Here is a 26,120-nt window from a genome sequence, read left to right as displayed (position 1 = left end):
TCCTCTAGAGGCCTTTGATTGGATTAAAGTCCAGCACTCAATTAGGAGGGATTTGGAGCCTGGGCTTCCCTGAATTCTAAAGACTTTTGATGGGATTAAGTTCAGCTTGGTTGGGGTGGGTGTGGTCTGAGTCCAAATCCTACTGGAAGACTGGAGCAAATATGGATGATCTCCACACCTCTGGCCAGGCTGCCAGGTCTATGTTCCCTCTCTAGCTCCTTCCCCGCCATATGTGTTTGATGCTATGAACTTGGCACAGCCCTGCCCACAAAGTACACCCTGTAGACCAGCACCTTTGCCCACCCAGAAGATCCTGCTGCCTCTGGAGTCTCAGTGATCTAGGTGGGCTGGGGAAGGGGTCCTGGGACCTTCCTTCTACCTTCCCCTTAGACCCAAGTGTTCTTAGATTCTGGCTTTTGGGGTGTGTGTGTACCTTATGAATGAGTCAAGCAGGAGGGTTCCTTGGCTTTGTCTTGTAAGATTTGATTTTCAGTCCCCTGGGAGCATTCAGTTTGTGATCTGTAAGGAAGGGTATTCAGAGGTCTAAACTTCTGCTCCTTCTAGGCTGCCATCTTGACTCCCCAAATACATGTCTAATGGGTAAAGAGCTAATGAAGAAGTGGGCCATCAAACTGTCCTTTCTTCTCCACAGATAGGAAGGCATATGTCTTAGGACAATGAAAAGAATCATTATAAAAACATTCCTGGTAGTCAGAATCTGTGAAAGAAACACATATTCCTCAGGATTCCTAAGAACAATGGAAATACAAATAGCAGCAGACTGCCTAGAATCTCTGACCTAGACCACAGAGACCGAAGAACACAGTAATTCTTGATGTAATCTGAAGAGGGTGAGATAGAAAAATTGAAATAGATAAAACAAATTAAAAAAAAAAACTCCGACAGCATTTTTTAAGGAACAGATCTGGCTTCCCTCCCCAAGAGGTTAAGCTATATATGAAGGCAGCTGACCAATCTACTTAGCGTGGGGGTGAGAATTAGAAAGGGCAGGAAGACAAAGGAATTTCAGGAATATAAAAAAGGTCAGCAAGATAACATGGCCAGCTAAGTGACTTATTGTATGTGAAAGTAAATAGCCCTAAATAACAGCCCCCACATACATCTTAAGGATTGTCTCCTTATCTCTGACCTCACATTCCTGTGTTAAAAGTTTGTTTGTTGTCAGATAAGAACCTGTATAACTCTGTAACATATATAAGCTATCCTATAATGTCAGTCTGATGCAGTCTTCCACTAGGGAGGATTGTCCCAGCTGGTAGATTCTTTATTTGTTCTTTAATTAATAAATTGCAGTTCCAATAATTGAAATTCTAATTGTTTGAACTCACTTGTGAAGTGTACATTCTCTAAACTATACAGGAATTGTCTTGGGCCTTTTTACTCAGATAGGAAAATTACTACAGAATATAAAAAATACATTCCCATACAATCAAAAATATGATGCTATCTTAGGCTCCGTAGAGATGGAGTTTCCAGAAATGAGGTTCTTTTCTGGGTTACAATAACTGGATTATTGTGTTTGATTCTGGACAGCCCATTTTTTTTAGTTTATTCCAAAGATATTTATTTACAATTTATTTACAAAATGTAGAAAGAGTGAAATAAGAAAATCAGAGAGGATAAGGTAAGTTTCTCCTGAGGTTAGTTTTTTTTTCTTTCAGAAAATCCAGCAGTTGAGTCAGATTTTCACTCACCACATGTCAGTTCAAAGGAAGAGACTTTAGAATAGCCTCACCAGGAACAGAGTCTCAGGTCCAGCCTCCCCTCCAAAGAATGAAGAATTGCCTCCAGTCTCCACTTCCAAAGAATGAAGAACTGCCAGTAGAACTCCATTTAGGAAGTTGTAACTCTCTTTTAAAGACAATTTCTCTTGCCTCACTTCCTGTGTCTTCCCCCAATTCTACATCTACCCATCACAGTTGAAGTTCTGCTTTAGGACTCTCCAGGAGACAGTCAATTCTGATACATCACCAACTATCGCACACGTGGTTCAGAGACCTCCCCCACTCAAGTGTGAATGGAGTGTTTATTCCTTTGGTGATCAAATCTAAAAATGGGCAGATCTCCCCATTCAACTTTTTTTAAAATTTTATAGTATTTTATTTGATCATTTCCATGCATTATTCATTAAAGACAAAGATCATTTTCTTTTCCTCCCCCCCACCCCCCGTAGCCGACACATGATTCCACTGGGTATCACATGGGTTCTTGATTCGAATCCATTGCCATGTTGTTAATATTTGCATTAGAGTGATTGTTTAGAGTCTCTCCTCTGTCATGTCCCCTCAACCGCAGTTGCTTTTCCTCGGTGTTTCTACTCCCACAGTTTGTACTCTGCTTATGGATAGTGTTTTTTCTCCTAGATCCCTGCAGATTGTTCAGGGACATTACACCGCCACTAATGGAGAAGTCCATTATGTTCGATTATACCACAGTGTGTTTGTCTCCGTGTACAATGTTTTCCTGGTTCTGCTCCTCTTGCTCTGCATCACTTACTGGAGGTCGTTCCAGTCTCCATGGAATTCCTCCACTTTATTATTCCTTTTTGCACAATAATATTCCATCACCAACATATACCACAATTTGTTCAGCCATTCCCCAATTGATGGGCATCTCATTTTCCAATTTTTGGCCACCACAAAGAGCACAGCTATGAATATTTTTGTACAAGTCTTTTTGTCCATTACCTCTTTGGGGTACAGACCCAGCAGTGCTATGGCTGGATCAAAGGGTAGACATTCTTTTATCGCCCTTTGTGCATAGTTCCAAATTGCCCTCCAGAATGGTTGAATCAGTTCACAACTCCACCAGCAATGAATTAATGTCCCTACTTTGCCACATCCCCTCCAGCATTCATTACTTTCCATAGCTGTCATGTTAGCCAATCTGCTAGGTGTGAAGTGATACCTCAGAGTTGTTTTGATTTGCATCTCTCTGATTATAAGAGATTTAGAACACTTCTTCATGTGCTTATTAATAGTTTTGATTTCTTTATCTGAAAACTGCCTATCCATGTCCCTTGCCATTTATCAATTGGGGAATGGCTTGATTTTTTGTACAATTGATTTAGCTCTTTATAAAGTTGAGTAATTAAACCCTTGTCAGAGGTTTTTATGAAGATTTTTTCCCAATTTGTTGTTTTCCTTCTGATTTTAGTTACATTGGTTTTGTTTGTACAAAAGCTTTTTAATTTGATATAGTCAGAATTATTTATTTTACATTTTGTGATTCTTTCTATGTCTTGCTTGGTTGTAAAGTCTTTCCCCTACCAAAGGTCTGACATGTATACTATTCTGTGTTTACCCAATTTACTTATGGTTTCCTTCTTTATGTTTAAGTCATTCGCCCATTTTGAATTTATCTTGGTGTAGGGTGTGAGGTGTTGATCTAGTCCTAATCTCTCCCACACTGTCTTCCAATTTTCCCAGCAGTTTTTATCGAATAGTGGATTTTTTTCCCCAAAAGCTGGGATCTTTGGGTTTATTGTATACTGTCTTGCTGAGGTTGCTTTCCCCCAGTCTATTCCACTGATCTTCCTTTCTGTCTCTTAGCCAGTACCAAATTGTTTTGATAACTGCTGCTTTGTAATATAGTTTGAGGTCTGGGACTGCAAGGCTCCCCTCATTTGTGTTTTTTTTCACTATTTCCCTGGATATCCTTGATCTTTTGTTATTCCACATGAACTTTGTTATGGAAAGGCTTTCAGAGGTAGGGATGGTCTCAAGCTACATCAGAGAATCCATACTGGAGAGAAAATTCTCTATATAAGGAGATGACAGGCTCTTAAGAAAAAGACAGTCTCTAAGGAGGCTGTTGAGAAGAAGAGTCTCTAAGGAGGCTCTGAAGAGAGTCTGAAGGCATTGAGCTGGTGAACTCAGCTGAGATGGAGCTGGCCTGATGTCTCTAGAATCCTTGCTTGGACAGATCTTGTGGTGAGTTATTAAGGACTGACTGATCTTTCTCTTAAGGGCTTAGGCCTGGGTTGGCCAGGGCTGCCCTGGGCTGGCCTATCCTTTTCTCATTATTCCCCTTTTTCTTTCTATCTTTCTTTAATTCCTCATTTGTACGAATTAAATTCTCTATAATACCCAGTTGACTTGGGTATATTCATAATTGGGATATTTCCCTGGTGACCACCTTATATATTGATTTAAAAACAAGACACTGTAGTGAAAACAAATTTTCTGCCATCACAATTTACTCATCCACTCTTTTATCTACAACAATTTATATCTTCCACTATTTTAATCATTACAATTTAAGGCCTCGACTATTTTAATTTTTACACTCCTAAATTAATAAATTTCTCTTTTTGTTTTTAAGTTAAGTTTTGGAGTCTTGCATTCGTGCAAAAGGTATCCTTCCCAAACCCCAGGGGTACACATCTGCACCCCATAACATTAAAGACTTGGGACTTCATACTGCACAGAGACTTTTGGAATGTCTTGTATTTCTACTAGCCTCATGTTAGGTCTAGTCTCTGTTTGAAGAAGCAATATTACTGTTAGCTCGTGTCTGAGAGCTTAGTCAACTTAGATTCTCTTCATCAAATCATTTAGATTTGATTCATGGTGGTGATTGAGAGCTGAATTATTGAGAATCCACCATAGTATTATAGTCATCAGAGCCAAATGGTTGACTTTGATGGCCCCAAAGTGGGAAGATATCATGGAATTCTACAACCAGAGCAGACTTTTGCAATGACCTATTCCATTTTAGAGAAGAAATTGAGGTTGGAAAAGATGTTGGGATTTACACAAGGGCTCCTTGAAAGTTAGCTGATCCCAAAGTCCAAATGTCCCAACTTTGAATGGCCCATTCAAACAGATACTTAGTGACGACAGGGCATCCTGTACTCAGTCAGACCCACTGAAATCCTGATGGACTTGCTTCAGGATTTTAGCAGTATAATGGGAACAGAAGTCTTTCTAGTCCAGGACAGACTGTCCTCCTTTATCCACATCTTTTCCCAGTGCTGACAAGGCTTCTGTGAACTGTAGCTGCTGCTTTGGGAATGTTCATCTCTCTTCCTTCTGGGATAAAACTTCTACTCCAAACAAAAAAGAACAACAAATGTCCAACATCTGATTTTTAAAAAATTCTACATAGAAACCAATTTTTGATCATCGCTTTCTAACATTTTGAAATTCAGTTTCCTCCACCTTGTATGGCTGAAGTTGGTCTCTAGACCCTGTGACCATGGAGTTCAGAAATTTCCACCTAGGCTTTACCTCTGACATGGTGGTGTGACATTTAAAAGAGTTGGAGCCAAAAACTGTAATAATTAAAATGGTTGAGGTTGTAAACTGTAGTGATTAAAATAGTTGAAGATATAAATTGTAGTAGATATAATAGTGGATGAGTAAGTTGTGACCGCAGGAAATATGTTTTCACTACAGTGTTTTGTTTTTAAATCAATATATAAGGTGGTCGCCAGGGAAATGTTCCTAATTATTCAATATACCCAAGTCAACTGGATTTTATAAAGAGTTTAATTATTAAAATGAGGAATTAAGGAAAGGGAGAGAGAGAATAAGAAAGGAATAAGTATGAAGGGCCTTAGCCAACATGACCTAGACCTGAGTCTTAAGAGGGAGATCAGTCAGTCTTAAATCACTCACCACAAGATCTGTCCAAGCAAGGATATAGACACCAGTTCAGCCAGCCATCCTCCTCCAGAGAGGGATTCTTCTGACTGTCCCTTTCAATAGTCTGTACTTTTCTTATATAGGAGTTTGTAAAATTGGACTTGAACTCTGGACTTCAATCCCCACAATGCCTTGCTCCACTTCCCCAAAATGCTTTGTAATCTCACGGAAATTCTGAGGTGGGCCGAGATCGAGAAGGTATTTAAGTTGATTTGCAAGGAGCAGAAGGAGCTCTTCCATGATGTGAAGTTATCTTGTCTAGGCCTCTGGCCTAGGCACGTGTTTTTTCCTATCCTGTATTTTCTTTCATCCTTAATCTTTAATAAACCTCTAAAAATATAATACGTCTTACAGAGAGAAACTAATTTCTATCTGCCTCAGTCTCCCTATATTCCTAAATTTTAATCTTTACAGGTTTTCTCCTATGTCACCTCCCCTAAGTTCTTCTATCTACCAATCGCAGTAGATGTTTTCCAAAGGACAGCCCATTCTGAATTCATACCTGAGTAGATTAATCCTTTTAGTAATCCATACCTGAGTAGGCTGGAATCTCTGAGTAAGTTTCTCACCTCTTTGTCCCATGTAAGTTTACAAGTTGCCTGACCTTTATAGGTACTTAGCACCCTTTTGTATAAATTCTAAAAATAGGCATGGCTTAAGTATGGGTGTAAGTATTTTTCAGTGTTCAGCAAGGAGTTTTCTTCCCTAAAGCAGTCTTAAGTATGAGTGGAGTAGAGGTCTTCCCATTTTTTTTACTTTTTTTTTTATAACCCTTACCTTCTGTCTTGGAGTCAATACTGTGTATTGGTTCCAAGGCAGAAGAGTGGTAAGGGGTAGGCAATGGGGGTCAAGTGACTTGCCCAGGGTCACACAGCTGGGAAGTGTCTGAGGCTAGATTTGAACTGAGGACCTCCCATCTCTAGGCCTGGCTCTCAATCCACTGAGCTACCCAGCTGCCCCCTCCCATTTTTGATCTAAGTAGAGTTCTCACATTTTAGATCTAAGTAGCTTCACTGTTTAAAATGGGGAATAGTCCCAATAGGGAATTGTCCCAATTGGGGAATTTTTTAACATTCACAAGTCTGAGAAATTTCAAGATTCACAATGGCAACAATAGAATACAGTGGAAAGGGCATAAGACTGGGTGTCAGGTAGCGACTTGATTAAATGCTGTTCTGCCACTCTTCTACTATGTCACTTTACATATATCCCTATGGAATTTCAACTTATTTGATCAGTCTAATGCTCTATCTGTAATAAAAGATGTATGCTGATTGGAAACTACTACTTATTGGGATAGAGAAGGTAAACTGTGGGAACTGTTTCTTCAGCAATGACTGCTATTCTCTGGCTGGCTGTGACTAGAGAGGGCTGCTAATAGGACCTGAACCTGCTTATTGGTAATGGAGGTAGAAACAGAAATACGGAGAAATGCTACCACACAGAGATGCTGGAACACAGGGGACACTGCTCTGGGACTGGCTCTGGGTTTCTGCCTATTGATCCCTACTGATTGATGGTGGATCAATCTATTTCCTAACCTCCTTCCTCCCTCACTCCCTCCCTTAACTAACCCTTTCCTCCCTTGCCTCCCCCACTACCCAATACTTCTTGAAGCCTTTGCTTCTTCCCTCACTCCTGCGTGAACTATAAAGATACTCTAGTTGCTTTCTCAGTCAAGGGGTTTATTGGGATAACAGGATGGGAAACTGAGGGAAGAGGGTTCCCTAATCTAAAATGAGATAAATTTGAGGGTTTGGGGAGTCACAAGTTTGACTTTTAGGCAGTTAGGAAGATGGAGGAGAACTATTTGAATCTTCTTTCTTCTTCATCAAGAAAATCTCTTGGGGGCACCTAGGTGGCTCAGTGGATTGAGAGCCAGACCTAGAGACGGAAGGTCCTCGGTTCAAATCTGGCCTCAGACACTTCCCATCTGTGTGACTCTGGGCAAGTCACTTGACCCCCATTGCCTAGCCCTTACCACTCTTCTGCCTTGGAGCCAATACACAGTATTGACTCCAATGTGGAAGGTAAGGGTTTAAAAAAAAAGAAAAAAAAAGACAATCTCTTCTTCAACTACAACTGCTCAGAACTGCAGAGAAACCCAAAAACCAAATCAACCTTACAAAAGTCTTACAAAAGCAGTTCGTTCCACCATGAAAATCCTCTTCAACCAAGATTAAAATATGTGGCAAAGTCCAGAGTCCCAGGACAGGGAATTCTAGTTTGAGCTTGGAATAAGCACATCGTTCACACTTTGGGGTGGCTGATAGAACTAAGTATTAAATACACTTTGCCTAAAGCTCAGGGCAGAGTTCCAAGACAGGACAATCAAGGGTGTGCCTGACTGGATTTAGTACACAGTGAGACCAAAAACTTGAGCCTAAGCCTGGGGCTAGAATTTGATCAGCCCTTGACCTGATCAAGATCAGAGTGAAATCTAAGGTTTACACCTAAATCTGAGGCAAGTCTTTAAGCTACCAGCACCTAAAGGGTCAATTGAATAAGTAGGGGGAGGCTCTCAGAACTCTCAGTGCTCAGACCATCACATCATCCCCTCAAGCCTAACTATAATTAGATAGGAAAAAAGAGCAAACAACAAAAAAGCACTTAACTCCAAAGAATTTTTATGGAAACAAAGAGCAAGGTACAGACATACAGAAGGGGACAATGAAAGCAAAGGAAAGACATGCAAAATCCAAAAGAAAAAAATGAATTGGACACAGATTCTGCAAGAACTCAGAAAAGACTTCAAAAACCAATTCAGAGAGGCAGAGGAAAAGTGATACAAAAAGAAACAGGCCAACAGAAAAAGGAGAATCAAAATCTGACAGAGGAAAATCAGAATTGAAAATCCTGAAACTAAAGATTTCATGAGAAACCAAGAAACAAAGCAGGATCAAAGGAATGAAAAAAGAAAACAGAGGAAAACATGAAATATTAAAAAACCAACTGATATAGGCAAAATAGATGTAGGAGAGCCAATTGAGGATTATTGGACTACCTGAAAGCCATGATCAAGAAAAAACCTAGGACATCACACTTCAAGAGATTATCAAAGAAAACTGCCCAGAGTTCCCTGAACAAGAAGCTTAAATTTAAATTTAAAGAATTCATAGATTACCTCCACATATAAATCCTCAAATGACAACTTCCAAGAATGTAATAGTTAAATTCAACAACCACCAAGCTAAGGAGAAAATTCTTCAAGCAACCAGAAATAAAACATTCAAATAACATGCACCTACAATCAAGATCACACAGGACCTAGTGCCTTCTACATTAAGGGGTCAAAAAGCCAGGAATATGATATTCAGGAAGGCAAAAGGCAAAAGATTTGGGTTTACTATCCAGAGTCATCTGAGTATATTCTTTCAGGGGGAAAAATGGACATTCAATAAGTCAGAAGGTTTCCAAGCATTCCTGAGGAACAAGCCAGACCTAAACAAAAAATTTGAAGTCTAAACACAAGACACAAAAGAAACCTAAAAAAGGTAAACAAGAATTGAGAAAATTTAAGGTATTCATGAAGGTCAAATTCTTTATGTTCACATGGAAAGTAGATATCTGTAATTCTCAAAAATTACTCTTAGTAGAGTAGAAGGAATTTATGCAGAAAGAGGGTGAGAAAGCAAGCTGACTATGATGATATGATGTACATGATAATAAAGGATGATATATGTATGTAAATGTGATCATATGAAATATGTATGTAAGATATGTATGCATATGTCAGTCAGTGGTAGTCTCTCGAGATCGAGAATGACTATTGACTTTGTGCAGCTTCATCTACGGTGTACCCTCATGTGGCTTTGGAGTCCAAAGGCTGAGGTGCAAAGTTTGTGGCTCATGGGGCATGGGACTCCAGTTGTTATGGGAGATGCGGTTGTGGCCTGGTGTCAGCGTTCATGCGCAGCAGCAAGACATCGACGTCGTTCATCTTCAAAGGTGGTGGCGGCATGGTTAATGTGAGTTTGCCATCTGCTTCTGTCAGAGGCAGCAAGTTCTAGTTGCTTTGGTGTAATGCCAGCCCACTTCAAGTTGGACTTTAGCTGATCCTTGTATCTTTTCTTTGGTCGGCCTTGTTTCCTGAGTCCAGCTGACAGTTCACCATAGAATACCTGTCTTGGTATTCACTGTGGATCCATGCGGATGACGTGTCCAGACCATCGTAGCTGGGTTTGGAGGACCATGACTTCGATGCTGGTGGAGTTGGCTCTGTCGAGGACTTCCTGATTGGTGATTCGGTCCTGCCATCGGATCCTCATGATTGACCGGAGGGAGCGTTGGTGGAATTGCTCCAGCTGTTTCATGTGCTTCCTGTAACAGTCCACCCCTAGCTATGGGCAAGGGGAACAGTTGGTATGTGCAGATTGCCTTAAAAGAGAGCATGCTCAGTCTTGAGCATGCTCAGTATTGCTCATGGCTGGGAAGGCCTCTGACCCTTGACCTCAGCTTCCCCCAGGTTAGGCGGGAAAACAGGTTTCTTTGTTCTCGCCTGGTTAAGAGAAACCACACCTATGCCTTGTCATTAACCAATGAGGATCATCCCTATGTACTGTGTATCAAAGGGTATAAGTAGCCCAGCAAGCTCCACCTCTCTCTCTCTTTCTTTCAGGCTAGCTGATGGTTGTCCTTGCAGGAGCTTGGCCTCTGGCCAAGCTCCATCTTTAATCTTTCTCTATTCACCTCTCTGACCTGTGTGGTATTAAATGTGGATCTCTGGACTGTTAAAAGCCTTCGGAAGGGTCCTTTGATCAGAGCTTAGCTGTGGCTCATTGATAATTAATAAAGACTCATTCTGGCCACCTCATATCTCTAATTTGACTCCGTCATCCCCCTCGTGGTATCTAAAATTTCTATACTGTCTCTATCTTCCTACCTTAAAGCTTCTCTCCCCTCTGAGAGAGCTTCACTTCCGGTACAGTGTCCATGTCTCACAACCGTACAGGAGCGAGCTGAGGACCACTGCGTTATACACTTTGAGCTTTGTCGCAGTGCTTACACCTCTGTGTTGGAGGACTTTGCAGTGCAGCCGCCCAAGTGCCTGGCTGGCCTTTTGGATCCTGGCATTAATCTCGTGGTCTAGGGACCCGCCGTTGGCGATGGTGCTGCCCAGGTACTTGAAAGTGTTGACGTTAGAAAGCTGCGTGCCTTCGATTGTAATGCACGGCTGGTTAGTTGGCCTCCCTGGTGCGGGTGGGAACAGTACCTCTGTTTTGCTGAGGCTGATAGTCAGGCCAAACAGTTTTGTTGTGGTGGAGAACCTATCCACAATGGTTTGGAGATGATTTTCTTGGTGGGCCATGAGAGCACAGTCATCTGCGAAGAGAGCTTCCAGGATGAGTCTCTCTGTTGTCTTTGTTTTTGCAGTCAGGTATGCATATGAATGATATGTAAAATATGTAATTTATATTATGTTATATAATTTATATAATTTACCCCAGTCAATCTCTCCCTTCCCTTTTCTCTCAGTGCAATCTGTTCACCTCTTGATTTTTACATATCATACGTAAAAATCAAGAGGTGAGAGGGTTGCACTGAGAGAAAAAGGGAAGGGAGAGATTGACTGGGGTAAATTATATAACATAAGGAGGTGTGAAAAATCATTACAGAGAGGGGAGGATAAGGGTAGTGATGGACAATGCTTAAATTTTACTCTCATCATAACTGGCTAGAGAGGGGGGAAAAGTATACTCAGTGGGGTATAGAATTCTATCACCCTACAGAAAAGTAGAAGGGGAATAAGACAAGAGGTGTGTGTGTGGGGGGGGTGTGTGACAAAAAGCAAAATATTGGTAAGGAGGAACACAGTGAAAGACAATATAGCAGGATCTAAAGGGTATAATAAGATGGAGGCCAATACAGTTAGTAATCACGATTCTGAATGTGAATGGGATGAACTCACCCATAAAACAGAAGAGAGCAGAGTGGATTAAAATGGAGAATCCTATTATATGTTGTCACAAGAAACACATTTGATGGTTCCAGGTACTCCTCTATTGCAAGTGGGTCAGAGAACTTCCTAGTCTTCCTCTGGCTCCACCCTTCCCCTCCCCTGACTGCTATGGGGGAAGGGGGGGGGTCTTCCACAAGATCAGTGGCTGCTGCCCACCAGCCAGCCTGCCTGTCCATGTGTGCTCCTCCTCCCTGACCCAGCTGGAGCACCACAGGCCCCAGCCACCTGGAGTACACTGTCCAATGCTCACTCCCAACCTGAGAACGTGGGGCTCCTGGGCCCTGAGGAGCACTGAACCTGTAGGCAGCTACATCTGTCAGTGCTGACACATGTGTCATAGGTTTGCCATCATGGTAATATACAGTAAAACCAACCTTCTTTGTAAAGGACTTCTAACATTGATTTTAGTCACAAGATTTTTCTATAGTGCAGATTCTCTGATGAAGTACAGAAAATCTGGATCTCTGTCTAAAAGCCTTTTCATGATGATTACATTCAAAAGGATTCTTTCCAGCTTGGATTCGCAGATGGATATCAGTATTCTTCTGATAGCTGACAGATTTTCCATACTGATAACATTCACAAAGTTTAGCTCCAGCTTGGATTCTCTGACATTGATTAAGAAGGTTAAGGAGGTTGGGGCTGCTGGTTACCTCAGTGGATTGAGAGCCAGACCTAGAGACAGGAGGTCCTAGGTTCAAATTTGGCCTCAGTCACTTCCCAGATGTGTGACCCTAGGTTAGTATCTTAACCCCCATTGCCTAGCCCATACCACTCTTATGCCTTGTAGTCAAATGTCTCCAAGACGGAAGGTATGGGTTTAAAAAAAAAGAAGTTTAAGGAGGGATGTAAGTGTGACTCTGGGTAAATCCCTTAGCCCTAATTGCCTAGCCCTTACTACTCTTCTGCCTTAGATCTCATACTTAGAATTGCTTCTATGGTAAGTGTTTATGTTAAAAAAAAAAAAGAATCACTACTAAAGTACTAATTATTGGTTCCAAGGCAGAAGAGCAGTAAGGACTAGGCAATGAGGGTTTAGTGATTTGCCCAGAGTCACCCAGTTAGGAAGTGTCTGAGGTCAGATTGGATCTGAGGACCTCTCCTGTCCAGGCCTGGCTCTCTATCTCCTGAGCCACTTAGCTTCCCCCTTTGTAGTGATTCTCAGATAGAAAGTAAGGGTTTAAAAAGTGAGACAGAAAGAGAGAGAGAGGAAGACAAGAGAGAGGGAGGCAGAGACAGAGAGACACAGAGAGGGAGACAGAGAGAGGGGCAATACCGAGAGAGACACAGAGACAGAGAGGCAGAGAGACAAAGAGACAAAGAAACACAGAGAGAAGGAGACAGAGACAGTCAGAGACAGAGAGGCAAAGAGAGAGACCTGCTTCAGACAGTCTTTCCTCAGCGATATCATTCCCAAGTTTTCTCCCCATGGAGATACTCTGGTGCACAGTAAGCCTGAGCCTCCGGGTGAATGTTTTACCACACTGATTACATTCCTAGGGTTTCCCTCCAGTGTGGATTCTCTGCTGTACATCACAGGCACCATCACCAGTGGATCTTTGCTTCTGAGTTTCTTCCCCAGAAAGGCTGAACTCTGCAGTGAGAAAATCTACAGACACGAATGGGCAGAATCAGTCATATCGCACCGCCATTAGCTCCCCACTGCAGGATGCCCTCATGGGCAGAGTTTCACCCCAATCCCATGGATCCTTGCCAACCTGGAGCCCAGGCAGGGCAGGCTTTCTCCAATGCCAGCTCAGGGCGGCAGAGGCTTGAGCTCCAAACCCAAGCTGGGACGTGCTCTGTCCAGGTTACCAGGCACGTGGGCTCCCCAGCTTTCCTTTCACCCAGTCTGCACTCTCCATCCTCTCTACCGGGGTATTAAGCCCTTTGGTGCTGATTGTTCTCCTGCGAGCAGGATGTCATTTCCTCGGGATCACTTTCCAGCGGATCTTTTCTGTGGCGTTATCTCAGGGCACGTGACCAATGACGACACCCTTTTTGTACTGACCTGAGCTATAAAGGATTTGCTTTTTGGAAGGGCCATTTCTTATTTCTTTTTTAACATTTATCTAACGGGGGCGGCTGGGTGTCTCAGTGCGGAGTGCCAGGCCTGCAGCGGTGGAAGAGGGAGGTCCTGGGCTTGAATCTGGACTCAGACCTTCCTCTGTCATAGGACAGTAGGTCCTCCGGGCTTCAGGACCAGAGTCCGTGGTGTCCATTTTTCATCAAAGCAAAGAATAGGCATGTGTCCAAGGAGGCGACCGGGAAGGGTCATTCTCGTGGGAGTCTGTGGGAGCCCCCTCGTGCTCGTGATGTTGGGGGCCTCTGCCGCTCTGCCAGAGAGATGGGACAGGAGCCGGGACTACAGGGGTTAGAGCTGGTGAGGACCCGCAGGGTTGAAGAGGGGCCGGGACACGGGTCCGGTGCAACAATCCAAGGGTCCCGCTGGCTGTAACTCCATCCTTCCCGTTCAGACTCTCAGGCCAGAACATGGGGCGACAGCCTGAAGGCTCAGGGATGCTTGTGGTCACCAGCCGAACCTGCCCTTTTTACAGAGGAGGAAATTGAGGCCTGAGGCCGGACAGGACCTTGATTTGGCCAGTCAGAGTTACATCCCTCCTTAACCTTCTTAATCAAAGTCAGAGAATCTAAGCTAGAGATAACTGGGACAGGACAAAGCCTTCCTTCCCCTGCCAAGAAGGAAGGGCTGGAGCGGAGGGGAAAGGGACCAGGGTGCTAGAAGGGGCTGAGGGTGGGCGGGGAAATGGAGGCGGGACTCAGACTCTTTTTCCCAGAATGCCCGCTGAAGTCAGGGGCGGTGCATTGTGGGAGTGCTTCATCTGGCTGTCCCTCTAGCCTGCTGTGGCCCTGCCCTACTACAGCAGCTAGCAGAGTCCTGAGAGAGAGATTAGGGGAGTAGTGCACATGCGTATTCCAGCTCTGGGCTCTGCCTCCTCCATGCTAGGGAAGCTTGCAGAGTCCGTGGGAGAGGGAGGGCAGGAGTGCCCACCGGCGTGTCAGTGGTGGGGTGAGGATCGCAGTGCGCACGCGCAACCCAGTTGACGTCTCCCTCCCCTTCTTCACTATAGATTCCGGGGTGAGTCTGGGAAGGCGGGTTGGGGAGGGGAGAGCGCAAAGGGAAACACGTGGGTGGCTGTAGGCTGGGTTCTGTGCGCTTGGGGGAGGGGATTCGGGGGGTGCAGACGCGTGCGAAGGGTGTTGTGCCGACCCTTTCACGAGGGGCAGACCTCCCCTCTTCTTCCCAGGAAAAACTGTTTCCTCCCGCCCCTTCCCCGTCCTCATCTTTGCTCCCTGAGCCTTTGTCTGTCCTCGCTCTACGTAACCCCCTCCAGGCTCCCCTGAAGACCCGACGTAGGACCGGCCTGTCCCATGGCCTCTCCCTCCACTGTTAGTGCTGGGGTGTGACCTCTCCCCACCCAAGTCCCTCTCACTTCCTTCCAGCCGCCTCTTTCCCTTCTGTGTGCCCGGCAGGGTAGTAAGTGCTTCCTCCATTGCCCTGGGAAGTGGAGCTTTCTCTTGTTCAGTGGTTTTTCTGTCTCTTCTCGCCCTTCATGACCCTGTTTAGGGTTTTCTTGCAAACATAATGAAGCATCCGGCCATTTCTTTCTCCAGCTAAAGGGGAAACTGAGGCAAATAGCGTTAAGTAATTTGCCCAGGGTCACAGAAGCCAGTAAATATCTCAGCTGGATTTGAACTCAGATCTCCCTAACTCCTGACCCTGCACTCAGTACCCTGTGCAGAAGGAGTTCGTGTTCTCCTTCCCTCTGTCTCCCCTGCCACCCTGCCCACACTTGTGCCCCATCTCAGAGCTTCCACCTTCCCCAACTCCTGGTGCCCTCACACATGCCCAGAGCTGCTGGTCAGTCCAAGCCTCCACCACCCCTGCGGGCCTCCCTCTGTCCACTGATGGTCACAGTGATAGAATGCCAGACTGTCCTCTCCTTCCTCTCCCTTCCTCATTTCCTCTCTCTCTGTCTGTCTCTGTCTCTGTCTCTCTGTCTCTCTCTCCCCTTCCCTCCCCCTCTTCCCTCTCTTGTGACTACCTGTCATAGGCAAAGTCCACCCTTGGGGGAAACTGCAGGGTATCCCGCCTGGTGGGGAATGATCAGTCAACAAAAATAACAAATGGAAGGCAGGTTAATCACAACAGCCATGGGATTGCTTTACATCTGACAGCTGCTCCAGTTTCCCGATGTCTGATCTTTATTTTTATACCCATTCTCTTGGCACGCATATACACAAAATCAAAGAGAGATAATTTGGAAAAGTGATACATCAACTTTTAACAAATCACTTGATTAACATTCTCTAGTCTTGCATTGTTATTATGGACAGAATAAAAGTTGCACACAAGATAAATGATTTCCTCACAGGTAGCTTAATTTTCTCATTACCCTGTGAGAAGTTTTGAGCTTACAAACAATCAAGGAAAATTATGTATTGCTTTTAATGAAATGGAATAATTAATCAGCAGTTCTTAGAAGACAATTCAACAATCATATCATGGAGGCTGAGGGGTCTGGGAACACAATTCAAATTTAGACTGGTGGCTTCTAGGGAGTTACTGATTTGTGTGATCCAGTCACTGAGGCATACTGAAGCTTGATGTACTTGTACTTATTGCTTGGGCCTCTATGATTGATTTCATGAGAATAGGCTTCTGTATGTGGGGAAATTTTTGGCTTGGCCTGTAGCTGTGGTTTTTGCTGGGAATTGTGTACCTAAGTAAAAGTTAACCCATGATAGTCTTTTGGGGATTGGATTTAAGCGTCTGATCTTTTGGTGATATTTTGGAGAATTAGAGTACATGTGTTTTGCTCTTGCATTATTTCTTTTGAGATTAGGGGGAATAATAATCATGTCAATTCATAGGTAAGGGGTATTAATAAAAGAAGTCATGCAAGGGGAATAGAGTGGGCAGTCATATCTCTCCAAAGACCACTCTGTGGTCTCCCCTGCTACCAGGCGTGACTCTGTCAAGGCGTCTTGGACTGATGGCCCCAGGCAACTACCTGTTGTGGCACTTTTCCCAGCCCTCCCCAGTGACTGGTCTGCCATATTGGCACTGTCGCCCACATGGGCTCCCTTGACCACTGTCTCTCCTTGGGTGGCTTTGTGTCCAACTGCCCCTTCTCAGCCTCCTCTGCTGGACTATCATCCCCTCCTGCCCCTTCAGTGGCTGGGACCTGGCATCTTCTTCCTCCATTTTTTGAGTCCCTCGGGGTAAATCTCAGTCTGTCTTCATGTTCTCCAGGCTGATGGTTCCACCCTTTGCTCTGCTCAGCTCCATCCTGCACCACTCTATGGGTCAGAGAATGGAGCCCTGACTCTTGAGGTGAAGGTCATGGGCTCACATCCTGGGACTCAATTTCCTGATCTTTAAGATCAGAGGCTGCCACTAGGCACCTCAGAGGACCCCTTTGCCTCCCAATCTCAGCAACTCTTTATAAAAAATCCTCTTTTGAACCTCAGACAGCCAGGTGGGCGGCTTTGGAATGCTGGGTAGTGCCTCACTCTCTTTCCCTGTCACCTCCATGCACTGGGCAGGTCTTGCCTTGTGTGTCTACAGTGGGTCTCACTTCTATCCCCTCCTTTCCCCACACACCCGACCCCGCACACCTCTGCTTTGGAACACTGATGGGTCTCCTTGGCCCAAGACTTTAACACCTCTGAGGCACACAACCAGCCAAGGGCTGATTCCCTGCTCCCTCCAGGAGCAAATATCAACTCAAGTGTTAGCAGCTAAAGCCCTTTGCTACTAAAAGTATGGGCAGTCCTGGAGATAATCCTTTGATGTGATTGGTAGATGTGAAAATTTAAAGGAGGAGACACAAGAGGAAAGGATGATATATTTGGCAACTCTCCCTCTCTTGGAATAAAAAAAACCTCTTTTCCCAGTAGATTTGCTTCTGGCTGACAGCATGCTAAGCGTCCCAATATACTGGCGTGGGGGCAGCTATAGTCCGGTTTGGTGATGAGTTTTCCTTGATACTATACTGGGAGAAGCTCAGTAGCCAGCTGAGGCATCTTAGCTGAGCTCTCTAGGAGTTTCGGCTGATTCCTTTCTCCTTTACCTTCCAAACACGATCCTCTTAGAGAAAGCCTCTAATCTTCCCCCTGGCACAGGCCAGGTGCGAAAAATCTTATATCTTTCCCTCTCACTTCTCCTTGATTTCTTCCCTCTATATTAATTAAACCACCATAGATTTCCAAACTGACTTGTGTATTTTATTTGGTTTATCCCCTGGTGACCAAAAATTAAATTGAGATTAGGTCATGACCTTAAATTATCCTTACACTTTCCTGTGTGAGATGTGAGTTTTTTTTCTTAAATGAATGAAATTCCTGACCTGCCTAGTAGCATCTCTAGCTTCTGATTTCCAATACTATGATTGTGATTTCAGGACCCTCCTGCTATCTCTGGCCTCAGTGGCTCCTAGCAGAGTCCTCAGGAGCCCAGCCCTCAGAGACAGGGTCAGTTCCCAGCTGGGAATAAGAATCTGGTCACCAAATCCCAAAGTAACATGATTATCTCTTTACAGGCCTCAGCTTTAGTGGAAGGAGAAGGTGGTGTAGGATCTCCCCCCAAGGAAGGGAGTCCAGCCCAGGAGAGTATCCCTACTCTGGAACCTTTCATCCAGCCCCAGGGCAATAGTGAAGCCAGTCCTCCCAGCTGGGCAGAAAGGACGTGAATGAAGTCAGAGCAATGAGAAAACAAAAAGGATGTGCAAGCATGGGAGACGTGGCCCTGACATGTCAGGAGAAGGGTGAGAATTCCAGGAGCATCAATGGGGGAATGAAATCTGTCCAGTGTGAGAGAACTTTGAACCCTTCTCTATACGGAGTGTAATGGCCAGAATGTAAGGGCTAAAAATAAAAGGGTTAAAAATAAAAAAAATCAATTCGCAATGAATTTTAGCAATTTATTCATAAAATAGAGGGAAAGTCAAGGTAGAGAAATGAGAAAGATGGTAGGGTAAGAAATTAAATTAATGAGCTTTACTATTGCTCCAGCCCCGGCTTTACTCTGGCAAGGCTCCAGAAGCCCCAGCTGGAGGGCCTGAGGGTCAGTTAACAGAGGTTTTAGCCCAGAGGCCTCCTCCCAGGTGAGGGGCCCCTCCAGAGGCTAATACCTCCCTTGAGGACAGCCAGAGAATGGAGCCAGCCTTTTTCACTCACCCACATGTAGTCGTAATAGAAAATAGGAGCAGTCCAAGGTCCTTAGCTGGAGTGAGTGCCAGGAAAGGTGAAGGAAAGGGTTACTAGGGGCAGTGGTGAGGGCCATTGAACCCCAGACAAAACACATGGCCATGGCTTTCTTCAGCAGGAATTGTGAGATGAGCCAGGGTTAGAGAATTTGGTAGAGGAGTGATCTGTCCAGGAGCATTGACAATGCAGATGGGCTTGGGGCCTGAGGGTGCTAGTGAGGGCTTTGTCTAGGAGCCACAAAGCAAGATTGACCCAGCCAAGGACATCTCCTTATCCAGCTCTGTTTCTCCAGATATAGCTCTTCCCCAAGTCAGCAGCATAGAGGAGAAGGAAGGAGGGACTTCTGGAGTCCTGGCTGCCAGGATTCAGGTAAGTTCCTGTTACTGTCTTTCTCCTTTGTTCTGTCTCCTCCCTTGGCCTCTCTTTTCTAACATTTCGTTCCTTTCTTCACTCAAATTGTGCTCACTCAAATTCATGTTGGAACCCAGGCCTAAGTAAATTGAATTGCTCAGTGGATGGAGAGGCAGGCCTAGAGATGGGAGGTCCTGGGTTCAAATGTGGCCTCAGACACTTCCCAGCTGTGTGACCCTGGGCAAGTCACTTAATCCCCATTGCCTAGCCCTTACCACTCTTCTGCCTTGGAACTAATGCACAGAATTGATTCCAACATGGAAGGTAAGTGTTTAAATTAAAGGGGAAAAAAAGAATGGAGTTGTGGGAAATTTTTAAAAATTCAGTCAAGAAGTGGCAATAGCAGGGTGTGTCAGACAGCTGTGGAAGTGGCATGTTGAACTTATTATATAGTTTTCAAAAGGCAGCATAATAGAGGTTGACCTTTATAGAGAGAGAAGTCATCGTTCCATTTGATAGACGTTAAATGAAGAACGTTTAAGCAATCTCTTCAAATCTAATGGAGATGAGAAGGAAGGAGGAAGCAAGTGCTGGAGAAACAGAAATCATCCCTCGATGCTGTGTGGAATTGCCTTGATGGAATTTCACACTTAGTTCTCAGACTCCCATTTGGGGTGGCCATGACGAGTCAGGGACTGCTGGGAAGACAGCATCCAGGGTCGTCAGAGGCCCCAAATTCATGTCATACAAGGAAGGATCCATTGAACAGACATGTAGGTAAGAGACCAGAGAGAGAGCTGGTCCAGCCTGTTTGGTTGGTAGGTGGCAGACTAGCTCTCTTCTGCTGGGCCCCATACAATAGCTTCTCAGAAGTTTGTAGTCATTGAAAGAAGCCAGGAAACGTCCTGATATTGAGCCATAGAAATGGGAAGGGAATGCATCAAGGGCATGCTGGGCTCTCTCTTCCCGAAAATCTCTGGTCAGTGGCTAGATGGTCACTTGTCCAATGTGACAAGGAAATCACTTTAAAAGACTGATATATATTAATTTAAGGTCGCCAAGGAATTCAGCTATGTAATTCCTAAATGAAAACTCAAGTCAGCCGTCAGCCTTTTATAGAGTTTAATTACAAACAGGAGGAAGAAAGGAATTAGAGAGCGAGAGAGAGAGAGAGAGAAAGGGGAGAGAAGGGAATAGGGCTTAAATACCCCCTCTATTTAGGCTGGGCCAAAAGGCCCAAGCCCTTAGATAGCTGGGGCAAAGAAAGGAGATCAGTCCCTATTACTCACGTGACCAAAATGGAGAAACAGTCTCTGGGGCCCCCACCTTCAGCTTCCTTCAGAGCAAGCTTCTCAGAGCACCTCTCCAACCACTTCGCCAAACTCTCCAACCCCGGGCACCAGCTTCAGACCCCTCTATCTTTAAGGAAACCATCCAAGTTCCCTCCCCTCAGTTCTCACATCTACCAATCACTGTCCATCATTTTCCCTGTGCCAATGGTGGCTCTAGCTTAACCCAGGACCGCCCAGAGGTCTGTGGCTTTGCACATGTCTGTTGGAGGTCATATTCTCAAATAATTAAATCTTGATCTTTTGCTACAGCCCTTCCTAAATCCTGTTACCCTGAGTAGGGTAGAGATTGGAATAATTAAATTTTGATCTATGCTGCAGCCCTTCCTAAATCCTATTAGGACTGAGTAGGGTGGAGATTGCAATTTCCAAGACTTGGTTCTGTCATTCCAAGTATCTCCATTGTATCAATTCTAAAATCAATCATGACTCAAAGAAATTCCTGTTCTATGCTTAAGCATAGGTCAAAGTCCTTTCCATTGTTCAGCAAAAGGTTTCTGTCCTAAAGTAATCTTAAGAAGGGTGGAGGAGGAACCTCCCATGCCAATGGGGTTCACATTCCAATAGCCAAGACCCACTATCAATAGGAAATTTTTCAAGTATGAAATTTCCCAATGGTGAAATTTCCAGCATTTATAAGTCTAAGAAATTTTAAGGTTTACAATCCCCCCTGATGATCATTGGGAGACTAGTCTCCCCATTGATCATTTAACATAATCATTTTGTAGTTCTAAATTCACTTCTAACTAAAGATATACACAATATTCAATTTTCTAAGAGAAATTAGAATAGTGAGAGAGGAAATAGAAAAGAAAAGAAAGCAAAACCAATGTTTGCTAGGCACATTGACAGAAAGCCAAATTTGGGGCAGTCCCTTTTGGCATAATGTGTACAGTTACAATAAATGTTCAATCAAAAGTTCAGTCCAATCAATCACATCCAAAGTTCATTCTTGATATTCTTGATGAAGTGTAGGGTTTCGGCATCTTTCTGCAACAGTTCATTCTCTGGATATAAAAGTTTCAAGCTTCTTTCTTGAAGATCTTTTCTCAAACAGAATCAAAATCTTTGAATTTTTTTTTAACAGTAAAATCTTAAACAAAATTCTTGGATTTTTATAAAAATACAATCTCAAACAAAAAAAAATTCAAAAACAAAAAAATTCTTAGATTTTAAATTAAAATACAATCCCCCCTGAAGTAAGTATTAAAAAAAATATATATCAAGTTTAGCTCAGAATGTAATGTTCAGTTATGGGGGTGTATGTCTCAATTATCAAAAGAATAAAAAAATAAGAAAAAACATAAGAAAAATTCAAAATATGCCTTGTATAGGTCCAGTTTAAAGTAATTTCTATCCCACAAGTATGTAGGACAGAATGCAGTAATATTTCATTTAGCCATTTGTAGCCAAGACTACAGGAAGTTGCCATAATATAAGGATAAAAGAATTAGAATTCTATTTTGATAGGGAAATGTCATTCCCTTGTCTGATTTTTTTTTCTTCAGAGATATAGGGAGCCAGTATGATAGTCAAGCTTTGTACTTCTTTGAGTACTTCGTAAAGAGTGTAGATACAAGGAAGTCCTACGACTTAAACATAAGTTAAGCGTCGCAACCTCGAGTCTCACTTTAATATTTCTTGTGTGCTCTATTGGCACTATTCAGGTTTAGTCTCTGCTCCTTGTTTTTATCCCTTTTCCTGGAATCAGACACAAACATTAATCACAGTCCTATAATATTTTATCAATAAATGGCAGGTTCCCATAGTTTAAAGCTTTTAGGCATATATTGATATTATAGCAAGAGTATATATATTAACTTGTATTACTGCAGGGAAAAATAATATTAATATTAATTATGTGTACCTTCAGTACAAAAAATGAGAAAAATATTCTGATCAAAAAATAAAAGAAAAGAAATAAGAAAAATAAGAAAAAAATCAGTAATTCAATATATTCTTGAAAAAAAAAACAGCATCCATTTGTCTATGGGTTATTATCTCCAATTCATATGATAAGATAGAGTCACAATTCATATGCTAGGATAGAGTCAATCAGTCTCAGCAGAAGATGCTTTCTTCACATGTGAGCAGTGAATCCAAGAGTCTCTTTCTCCAATCTTTGTAGATGTTGGAGTAGTTAATAATATTTGGAATGGTCCTTCCCATGAAGGTTGAGTTGCTCCAGTTCGCTTGAAATTCTTGATATAAACTTTATCTCCTGGGTTCAGGTCATGCAGAGAAAAGTCTAATGGTCCGGCTTGTACTGCAGCTCCGGATTCATGAAGTTCACGTAGTTTGTGCTGTAACTCCTGTATATAGGAAGCAATAGTAATATCTCCCCCTAATAGCGATGTATAAGCCGGGGAGAAAGGTAGCCTGTATAGGCGGATGTCCAAAAAGCATCTCAAATGGTGAAATATGTAAGTCTCCTCTAGGCCTGCTTCTAAGATAAAATAGGGCCAGAGGGAGAATTTCAGGCCATTTTAAATGGGTCTCAGTACATAATTTGCCAATCATAGTCTTAAGTTCTTTATTCATCCTCTCCACTTGGCCTGAGCTCTGGGGGTGATATGGAACATGGAATTTTGGAGTTATCCCCAAGCAAGAATATATTTGGTTTAAGACAGAATCGGTAAAATGACTCCCTCTATTGGAGTCAATACGTGCTGGCAGGCCAAAACGAGGAATAATTTCTTTTAAAAGTATCTTTGCAACAAAATCTGCTGTGGCTCGGGTCTTAGGAAATGCTTCCGGCCATCTGGTTAGTTGATCTACAATTAATAGACAAAATTTATAACATCCAGCCTTTGGCATCGTTATGAAATCTATCTGTAGATGTTCAAAAGGTGTGTAAGCCAGAGGACATCCCCCAAAGGCTTTTCCACGATATGCATGTTGGTTATATGCCTGGCAGATAGGATAGGCTGAACATACTTTAGAGGCTATAGTAGTTATACCAGGGGCTATCCATACTCTCTTGACAGAGTCCATGATGCCCTGGGTGCCAAAATGACCATTTTTATGAATAGATTGTCAAATTTGGTTATAGAAACTTCTAGGGAGCAGGGGTTTTCCTTCAGATGACACCCATACTCCATTAATTTGTTTTGCTTTAAATTTTTGTTTCCATTTTTCCATTTCCTTTTCATTATAGGAAAGTAATAAATTTAAATTATCAGTGGTTGTTAATGTTAAAATTAATCCAGGTCCTTCTATGGCTGCTAGCTTTGCAGCAGCATCTGCTTGGTCATTTCCTCTAGAGACAGGGTCAGAGCCACCTGTATGGGCAGAGCAATGAACTACAGCTAGGGCTTTAGGCAGTTTGAGAGCAGAAAGAACTTCATTAATAATTTCTGCATTAGCTATGGATTTTCCAGCTGAGGTTAAAAATCCTGTTTGGAGCCATAACATCCCAATTGAGTGACAAATGCCGAAATCATATCTAGAATCCGTATAAATTGTTGCCTTTTTATCCTTGGCAATTATACAAGCTTGTTTTAGAGGTATGAGTTCTGCTCCTTGAGAGCTAATGTTAGAAGGTAGTGAAGCTGACCATTCAGTGGCAAATTCTGAGACTACGGCAGCTCCAGTGTAACGTATGCCATCCCTCATAAAAGAGGAACCATCGGTAAATAAAATCAGATCTGCATTGTCTAAGGGAGTGTCTAAGAGATTATCTCGAGGCTTTTCTGCCATGGACACTAATGTTTCACAGTTATGTAGTGGTTCTCCTGAAGTAGGTAAATCTGGAAGCACGGTGGCAGGGTTAAGAGTTGAACAGCGTTTCAAGGTAATATTTTCACTATTTAATAAGGTTATTTCATACCTTGTAATTCTCTGATCCGAGAATGCCTGTGTTCTATGTTTTATCAATAATGCTTCTATCTCATGTGGGCACATTATTGTTAATGGACATCCCAATACTAAATCAATGGTTTTTTTTACTAGTAAGGCTGTAGCAGCTACTCCTCTAAGGCATGGTGGTGCTCCTGCTGCTACTGGGTCTAGTTGGGCAGAATAATAAGCAATTGGGCGCTGAGAAGGTCCCAAAGTCTGAGTTAACACACCAGAGGCCACTCCTCTTCGCTCATGCACATATAAAGTAAATGGCTTGTTGTAATCTGGGATGCCTAGAGCAGGGGCAGACATGATAGCCTTTTTTTAGATCTGATAGAGCTGACATGTGTTCAGGCTCTAATTTGAGGGGTTCAGTAACTGAATCCTTTGTTAATGCTATAAGTGGTTTAGTGATTTCCCCATAGCAAGGAATCCATTGTCTACAAAACCCTGTTGCTCCTAAAATTGCTCTCAGCTGTTTCTTAGTGGTAGGAGCACTCAATTTTTGAATGTTCTCAATTCGTTTTGGAGAAATACAACGAGCACCCGCAGTCAAGATGAATCCCAAATATTCTACTTTTTGGAGACACCATTGAACTTTATCCTTAGAGATTTTATGTCCTCTTTTGTGCAATTCCAAAAGAAGGTGTTTGCTATCTTCTTGACATGTTTTTGCATCTGTTGAAGCCAATAGTAGATCATCTACATATTTAATTAATTTGCTTTTTCTAAATGTTATATTGTCTGTGTCTTGGCTCAAAATTTGCTCAAATAAGTTCAGACTTTCGACATAACCCTGTGGCAGCCGACACCAGGTATATTGTGAGCCCTTCCAGGTGAAAGCAAAAATATGCCTGGAGTTCTCATGTATTGGTATGGAAAAGAAAGCTGAACACAAGTCTACTACTGTAAAGTATGTAGCTGTGCTGGGAATAGATGAAATAATAGTATGTATGTTAGAAACTACGGAGTGTCTCTTTATAACGTGATTATTCACTGCCCTTAGATCCTGTACGAATCTATAGAGGTGCTTGCCATCGGGCCCTCTTTTTGGTTTTTTAATTGGCAGGATGGGCGTGTTGTATTCAGATTTGCAAGGGATTATTATTCCCTGTTCTATTAATGAGTTAATAACTGGTGTAATACCCTCAATTGCCTCCTTTGAGAGGTGATACTGAGGGATAGAAGGAGGTGGGCTAGATTTAGTTTTTATCTGCACAGGAACAGCAGATTTTAGTAAGCCTACATCAGAAGAAGATGTGGCCCAAAGAGACTCCGGTATATCTTTAGGTATTTCAAAAGTGGAAGGCTCTTTTGCCTCCTGGTTTTCCGAGAGAAGTACAGGGAGTAAATTTAAAGATTCCTCTGGTACTTCTCATGATAATGAGCCATCTGGGGAGCAGGTTATTGTGGCTCTGAGTTTGCATAGAAGGTCCCTCCCCAGCAAATTTAAAGGGGAGTCAGGCATCAAAAGGAAGGAGTGTTGTACCTCTAGGGGTCCTACAGACACCATTCTAGGAGGAAGTCTTTTAACTCTTTGGGTTATTCCTGATACTCCCATTACATTCTCTGAGCCAACAGAATAACATTGTAAATCAGGTGTTCTCTTTAATACAGACCAGGAAGTTCCAGTGTCTAATAGACAATCATAATAGGTGTTACCCACCTTTAAGGTAACATGGGGTTCATTAGTACCCCAGCCCCCCCCCCCCCCGGACA

General features: G+C 43.1%; 1 protein-coding gene across 1 annotated transcript in view; it reads left to right on the top strand.

The window, feature by feature from the left end:
* Nucleotides 1-12,608: 12,608 nt before the first annotated feature.
* The window catches only part of LOC103093300 (zinc finger protein OZF-like), a 43,359-nt gene continuing 29,847 nt past the window's right edge, over nt 12,609-26,120 (top strand). The window contains exons 1-3 of the mRNA XM_016429744.2: nt 12,609-14,728; nt 18,195-18,419; nt 19,154-19,230. Coding sequence (XP_016285230.2) covers nt 18,359-18,419; nt 19,154-19,230 — 138 coding nt within the window. The 5' untranslated portion in view covers nt 12,609-14,728; nt 18,195-18,358. The remainder of the gene's footprint in view (nt 14,729-18,194; nt 18,420-19,153; nt 19,231-26,120) is intronic.

The sequence above is a fragment of the Monodelphis domestica genome, chromosome 2 (genome assembly GCF_027887165.1).
Source record: "Monodelphis domestica isolate mMonDom1 chromosome 2, mMonDom1.pri, whole genome shotgun sequence".
In the NCBI taxonomy this organism is placed as follows: Eukaryota; Metazoa; Chordata; class Mammalia; order Didelphimorphia; family Didelphidae; genus Monodelphis; species Monodelphis domestica.
Note: the sequence above shows the minus strand (reverse complement) of the source record. Positions and strands in the feature narration are given on the sequence as shown.